The 8,319-nt window shown below is 32.6% G+C and overlaps 1 protein-coding gene across 1 annotated transcript in view; it reads left to right on the top strand.

The window, feature by feature from the left end:
* The window catches only part of LOC109832547 (agamous-like MADS-box protein AGL30), an 18,942-nt gene continuing 10,623 nt past the window's right edge, over positions 1-8,319 (top strand). The window contains exons 1-7 of the mRNA XM_020399888.1: positions 1-340; positions 451-643; positions 731-790; positions 912-930; positions 1,745-1,809; positions 1,892-1,904; positions 1,986-2,047. Coding sequence (XP_020255477.1) covers positions 459-643; positions 731-790; positions 912-930; positions 1,745-1,809; positions 1,892-1,904; positions 1,986-2,047 — 404 coding nt within the window. The 5' untranslated portion in view covers positions 1-340; positions 451-458. The remainder of the gene's footprint in view (positions 341-450; positions 644-730; positions 791-911; positions 931-1,744; positions 1,810-1,891; positions 1,905-1,985; positions 2,048-8,319) is intronic.

Genomic DNA, 8,319 nt, shown 5'->3' with positions numbered 1-8,319 from the left:
CTCGTTTCCTCTTCCTACACTTCCCCCTGTTATCGCACCTCCGCTCGTCGTCCGCTCCTCTCCCCCTTTCTTCCCCATTTTTTAAAATTTTACACCATCACCCTTGTTCTCTTTTCCCCTCTCCTCTCCACTCATTTAATTCTCCTGATAATTTCCCCCTCATCCATTGATTATTTATTTAGAGATTTTAATTCGTTATCCCCTTTTACTTTCTCGATAATCCTGCTTCCTCCCTCCCTCGATTTGGACTCCGATTCCGATTTTACCATTCCGTCCCGTCTTTCTCGTCCCTTAAATTAATTGTCGCCAGAATCGGGGGGATTTGGATTTCTTGGCTTCGGTATTTCCCCCCTCTGTTCTTTTTCTTTTTCTTTTTTCTTTTCCGCCCCGTAAAACCTAATTTACAAGGATTTGTGGTGATAATAACAATAACAATAACAATTGTGATAGAGAGAAAGATGGGAAGGGTGAAACTGAAGATAAAAAGGTTGGAGAACACGAGCGGGAGGCAGGTGACGTACTCGAAGAGGAGAGCAGGGATACTGAAGAAGGCGAAGGAGCTGTCCATCCTCTGCGACATTGACATCCTCCTCCTCATGTTCTCTCCCACCGGCAAACCCACTTTGTGCCTCGGAGAACGAAGGTACGTACACAATGCAACCCCCCCTCTGTTATTATTTATCCACCCATCGAAGGTCCAATTTGGCAAATTATGTCTTCTTCTTGTCAGCAACATTGAGGAGGTCATTTCAAAGTTCGCACAATTAACTCCGCAGGAGAGGGCTAAAAGGTGCGGCGGAACCGTTTTGATTTGCGAACCTTCTTTTATTACGCTGCATCGTGTATATAGTTGAATGATCAGGAACCTCACTGATGTCATGTGCGCAATTTGCTTTTTTTTTTTTCAACAGGAAGTTGGAAAGCCTTGAGGTACCGATTCTGTCCATTTGCGTTTATTAACATCATCTTCCTTCTCTCTCTCTCTCTATATATATATATATATATATATATATATATATATTAATTAATTAAAAAAAATTTATGTTGCAAGATGCAAGCCTGCCTAATACCAAAAAGTACTTACGATCTCAATGTATCTCTGCTTACATCTCCTCCATCAGAGGTGGAACATGAAAAATGTGAAATCATTCGGGTGGCAGCTGTAGGAGAAAGGAAATATTCTTCTTATCTTCCATAGATGTCCAAAGTAGAACCATTCGAGTGGGACACGCTTCGCTGAGGACCGTCTTGTTCCTCAGAGTCATAGAGGCCTCACACCTTATTTCTAAGCGAACAACTCACACTACGTAAAATTCTTCAAAAATAGTCATCTACGACATCAAGGGCCTTTCTTGCCACCTAGGAGGTCGTAATTCGAGTTGTGCCTCCAGTTAAATATAGGAATTACATTACCAATTTGCAGGAGAGGCTTGTGTGCACATTTTGTCTCAAATTAGATCAGTAGATAGATGAACAAATGAGTCAAAATGAATAAAAATAAAGATCATGGCTTGTATAGTTTCCAATTAAATTGAAGACTGGCAACTTAATTTTCTGCTAGATACTTGCATGATTGACCGTCATCATGGCACTGTTCTGGTGGAGCTTTATTAATTGTAAAACTGAGATCTGTGTGAAATATTGCAACTTATCCAGTAATGAAGCTACCTGACAACACCAGCAGCCACAAGTGTCTTCTGCTAACACAAAATATCATCTTTTTTATTTTATTACGAGGATATAGGCACTGAAGAAGACATTCAAGAAGTTGGATCATGATGTCAATATACAAGATTTTTTAGGTTCAAGGCGAGTGCTGATTCTGGACCTTGTTATCGTATTTATCTCTTGAAACAAATTTCTAACACTTGTCTATTTTTTGCTATTTCAGCCAAACAGTTGAGGTATGCAGTTACGAAGATTAAAGCTATATATGCATCTTGTCCTTTTCATGTATTAGAATTTGATGATAAGTGTTTCTTCAGGAGCTGGCTAATCACTCCCAGTCATTGCAAGCTCAGATATCCGAAGTAGAAAGAAGACTGAGGTAGTACTCCGAAACCTTTTCTTCTGTTTAAATTTTCTCAGCTGAGTGTCACCAGTAATGAAAATAGAGTAACAATAAGTTACACTGCTGAAATTGATATAATCTGTTGTGCTATTTTCAAATCACGTGCTATTATAACTTACTCTTTATGGACTGGATGGCCGCTTTCCGTTTCTTCCATTAAAAAATAGTCTCTAATATAGCTCGAGAGGCAGATCTGAGGGAGCATGCAGAAGATCGCTCATCCCTAGGATTTTGAGCATTTGGAATAATACTATTGTACCCTAATAAAAATATTGGTTACCACTCCCAATTTAGCAATTTTAAAATCCAACAGATCTAATAAGATCGGCTCTACTAACCAGATAGTTAACCTGCAATAAAAATGAAAACAAAATTATCCTTCCTCATCAAAAATATTTGAAAAATGAAAATAGAGATATCATGCCTCGTCTAAAAGCTTTGAGAACAAATAACAAAGGGTAAATTTGAAAACCTTCATCAAGTAATCACTAGAACCTGAAAACCATTCTGTATTGATTAGTTACTCAACAAAAACCAAATTTACATGATTGGATCACATTGATTCGCTTCTTTAGTTAATGATGCATTTCATTACATTTTTGATGAAAATATTATCATCCTTCCATTTTTTATATCATTTTAACTTTTTAAGAGTTTATTAATTGGACAAAATTTGAAGAATCTCACAAAACAATCACTAAAATTAAATAAACAATCTTGTATTTATTAGTTGATTAAAAACCTCCTTCTACATACATTGTTGAAAAAATTCTCTAAAACAATAAACAATAAATGTACTTCAACTGTCAAGAAAACTTCTGAAGCAAAATTTTCTTTCTTCTTCCATATATTGTATAATCATCTCTACTATCGATGGTACCAAGTCCTAGATCTTTATACTAATTTTTTTTATGAAAGTCTAATTATGAGGTTGAAATTGGATTGTTTGAGTTTAAAAATATTATTTTTCCTTTTAGATGTAATTTTATTATTTACTAGTTTTATGCACGTGGTTAAATATTAAAATAATTTATTTTTTTATTTTATTACTATAAATAACTCGGATTCGTTTTAATTATTAGATTTACTATAATTTTTATTTAAACATTATAAAAAAATTAATGTAATGAATTTTTGTGTTAAACTGAGATCAATATACTTAACTGAGATATCATAATTGATTTCTGCAGAAAAAGATATCAGTTGACATAATAATATATTCAAGCAGAATAGTAAAAAAATAAGTTGAATTGATACTACATGTCATATTCTAAACTCTACTAATCCCTGTTAGACCCTAATGCCACTAGGAAAGAACCCTAGAGGGGGGGTGAATAGGGTCTTATGCTAATCTAATTCAAGTTAATACCAATTAAAACTAATTAACAAATATCCTAACAAATATGATATACTACCAGATATATGCAAGGATAAGCAATATAAACAATGGTGAAATTAACAAAAACAAACAAGAGTGATAGTACGCAAATAAACAAACACAAACACAAGCAAATGATCACGGAGTTCGGTCCTTCCGACCTACGTCTCCGCTCCCCACTCCCGGAGAGAAATTCACTATCGCACCGGGTTTTTAACGCTCACCTGAAAACGTTTACACCTCACTCGGTTTTTTAGCTCACCGAAAATTTTACAATCAACACTCTTGCAATCACACTCTATACCCTCTAAGTATTGGTCTCTAGCCCGTGTCTCCCTCAAGTGCTCGGATTTACATCCTCTCCCTAGGCTTTATTACCGACGCCACTCCTCTTGGGACGACCCCGTCTTTCACCACACACTTCTCTCGGTGTACAAGTGTATTACAAAGTGTATCCTCACAATTAAGCTCTCCAACAAATGATTATTCTCTAAACAAGGTGAGAACTCAATTAAGCTCAACTCAATGTTACAAACTCACAACCCCACATATACTATGTATGAAAATCACTGTTTTAAATATCGGCCGATAATCGATATTATTGGCCGAGTTATCAGATTTGGGAGCTCTCCGCTAGGATAAATTGGATTTTTAATCGGTTATCGTTTTTCTAGGTTTATCGGCGATTTATCAGCGTTATCGGCACTTATCGACCGATAAGTAAGACTTTTTTATCGGGATTATCGACCCATTTTGACTAACATTATATTTTTTCAAGGCTATGATGCAAGTTTCGCTTTCTACAATTGGTAAATGATTCTAAACATGATGATTTACATTTTGGTATGTTTATATTTCATTAAGCATGATTAGATTATATTTTTTAATTGTTATATTATATATACACATCATCCAGTATATCACTCCGATAAATACTACTTATCCCCGATATATCCCCGATTTTCGTTAGTCGATAAGGATTTTAGCCGTCCGATAAATCCCCGATAACCGATATTTAAAACCTTGATGAAAATACTAAAAGCTCAAGTGGGTGTGTGTAACAATGAGAATAAAATCAAAACTAAACTCAAATAAATTCTAGCTTATGGAAATGAAAATCAAACATATAAATAGCTAGATATGAGTTTAAAAAACTTCTCTAATGACAAGAGTAGGAGAGATGAATTAAAGCTCAAACACCAAGAATTGATCTTCACTTCCTCTTGTGAAAATTTCTTCACAAAACAAACTTGAAACAAAACTTAAACTCTTTTAGAATCTTTCTTAAACTTGTTTAAAACATTCTCTTGGTTATCCAAAATAGTTACGACAATGGGGTATATATAGGGTGGAAGAAACCAGCCTAAAAATCCATAAAAATCATTAAAATACACAAAATCTGGAAATAGCCGTTACTGTACAATGATCAGATTTATAAATCGATTTAACAGTGTTATAAATCGACTTGGTATAAGTCGACTTTACAGTACACATGAGTCGACTTGCAGAAGAAAAACAACAAGCTGAAAAACAGGCCATAAGTCGACTTGCGAAATGACATAAGTTGACTTGCTATTATATATAAGTTGACTTGACAGAGGTTAAATGCACTTTCTAGAGTAGTTCATAAGTCGACTTATCCAACCTTATAAGTCGACTTATGAACATGCACGGTGACTGTGCATGTCCAAAAATTAACTTTTAAAGTGTATTTAAAAATAACAAATAGATTCAGAAAAATATAAAACTTTAGAAAATGTTTATATACATGATAATAAACAATGTTACAAAAAGAATTTTTTAATTTGCACTTCCCATTTGTAAAATCTCATCATTTTGTAAAAACACTCAAATACATGTTTGTATAAACACTTGAGTTTTTTATTTGACTTGAACAAAAGTTTTGAAACCTTATAAAATGATTTTATAGACTTAATAAAAGATGTATATAATGATTGTTAATTTGAAACCTTATAAAATGATTTTATAGACTTAATAAAAGATGTATATAATGATTGTTAAGTCCATAAACCAATAACACAATATTTTTGATTTTATAGACTTAATAAAAGATGTATATAATGATTGTTAAGTCCATAAACCAATAACACAATATTTTTATAAAAACACCTATATTTTGATAAAATCAATAAATACGTGTGTGTATAATTGAGCTTGAAGTATTAACACACATAATATAAAATCTAAACTATTTACCTAAGCAACTTGATCTTCAATGAGCTCTTCTTGGTACACTTACGGATGAAGCTTGAACTTGGATCTTGACTTGAATTGCATTGCTTCATACCGATATTCCGCCAACCTCCATTGAATATGATCGTTATGACGTAATTCCATCCAACCTCCGACACATTGTTTGTCTAGAATAAATACAAAAACACAAATACTAGACAAACAATATTAGTTATAAATTATTTGTTAAAACATCATTAAAACAAAAAGGGTAACAATCTCCCCCTTTTTGATGATGACAAACAATTTACACAAAAAGTATATAAAATATACAATAAAGTATAATACTCAAAAACATAAATATACTCACATATTTCTTCCCCTTTGGCAACATAAAAAATAAGGATATAAAAGAAACATGAAAGCGAAAGCTCCCCCTACCTATAAGCATGGTGAGTATAGAAACAAATAATAGGGAATAGCTCTTCCTATCAAAATGCCTTAATGAATATATGCAATGAAGACTAAGGTAAACATATGTGAGCAAGCATAGATATAGAAAACATGCTTAATATAACTCACATACAAAAAAACAATGAGAGCACATATTGATATGTCAATATGAAAAAGTGTGTTTACACAAACATAAAAACAATGTATAAATAGATTTCTGAAAACAAAAGAATGAAGAATATGAGAATCATGAAAAAAGTTTTCAAATGAAAACGAATCAAACAAATGAATTCATAAATCAAAAATTTAAACCACAATCACATAAAAACAATCGATATTAATTTTTTGACAAAAGAAAGGCAAGAGAGGCAACCATATCAAGCTTGTTAGCTTGTCTCAACCCATATAAAGATTTTAGCACCCGGTAAACATGATTTGAGAAATAAACACTCAATAAATCCGGGGGTTGCTCAAACACAAACCTCTCATAACAATCAAAGCCAAAAGAATGAAAAACATGAAAATCAAAAGTCTTAGCTTAAAATTTTTTATTTTCAAAAATTTCAAAAACTTATTTTTCAAAACCAAGACATAAAAAAATAAAAATATTAAAATTATTGGTTTTAAAAATTAAATTTGTTTTGGTACCAAAGTATTCTTAGTACCAAAGGATTTAGGGACATGACCCTTATCATGAAACCTCAATGCCTTAGGGTTATGATCCCTTTTGGACGTATGTAGTGCACTAACACGGTCAAATCAAAAATTATGCAAATGACCTTTCCGGTTGTAATAGGTACAATAAAAATGGTTAAATGATTTGTGTTGACCAAGTGGGCGTGCACAAGAATCATTTACAAATAAGGATTGTCTTTTAAATTCGTTTAGCAAATGAGAAACTCTTTTTAAATCAAAATAAAATTTGGCCAAATGACCAAAACGATCACAATAATCACATTTAAACACACTAGCATGCTTATGATGAACATTAAGTGCATGTGCATGTGTTTGTGATGAAGAAGCTTGATATGATGCACAAACATGATTAGGCTTGATAGGTTTTTGTGCATTATAACAAAATTTGGCAATATGACCTTTACGGTCGCAAATAGAATACTTGTAAATTTTGTTATACGTATGTGCATAGTGTGTAGGTTTCTTAGAAGAATTTTCACGGGACTTTGCATATAAGTCTATAAGCTTTTTATTATTAATATTATATGTTTTAAGGGTTGAATCTAAAGATAACATGCGATCCTTAACATGATTCAACTCATCATTATGCATACAAGTATTGTTATTAGAAGTAGAACATATATAAGTGTTAGTAAAAGAACTAACTTTATTTTTAATGTTCTCTACTTCTAATATGACATTATCTCTTTCATGAGTTAAGTTAGTAACATTTGAAAGAAGAGAATCATGATCCAATTTAAGTTTCTCATTGTTTTCTTTTAGGATCATATTTTTATTAGAAATAGTTTCAAACATAGATGCTAATAACTCATGATCGGATTTTAATTTTGCATGCTTGCTTTTTAAGTTAATAAAATTATTATGCAATTTATTATAGGCATGCATTAACTTCTCGTAGGCACAAGCGAGTTCATCAATTGTTAATTCACTTTCGGAATCGGAATCACTTACCACACTAGGGCTATCGCCTAGTGGTCGTGTGCACGATGAGGCTTCACATGAACTTGAAGAGGAAACCGTCAAAGCTTGTCGGATCGCCTCCAAGTCCCCTTGATGTGCTTCTATGAATTTTTATAATTTGTAAGCACTATCAAATGAATCAAGCTTGTTAGAAAAGGATGAATCAAGAGCGTTATGCAAAAAATCTAACAAAATCTTATTCATTGTAAATAATCTTCTATCTTTATCACACCACTTGGATTTTTCCATAGTGGGTACAATATAAGCATCGTCAATAATTTTCCATAAATTAAAATGTCTAGATCGAATAAAAAATTTAAATCTAACACACCATTGAGCATAGAAAAAATTATCTAATCTAGGAACAATATTAATGACATAACCTAAGCTAGGTGCACCGTGCATATCCATAATATATATATGTATATGCAAACAAGATAACAATAAATCTCAAAATTAGATTAGCACAAATATGAGAACAAGGAACTTTGACTCTAGACGATTAAGCCTTTAATCAAGAGCACTAAGCTCTGATACCAATTGTTAGACCCTAATGTCACTAGGAAAT

This window comes from Asparagus officinalis, chromosome 3, assembly GCF_001876935.1.
Source record: "Asparagus officinalis chromosome 3, Aspof.V1, whole genome shotgun sequence".
Classification (NCBI taxonomy): Eukaryota; Viridiplantae; Streptophyta; class Magnoliopsida; order Asparagales; family Asparagaceae; genus Asparagus; species Asparagus officinalis.
Note: the sequence above shows the minus strand (reverse complement) of the source record. Positions and strands in the feature narration are given on the sequence as shown.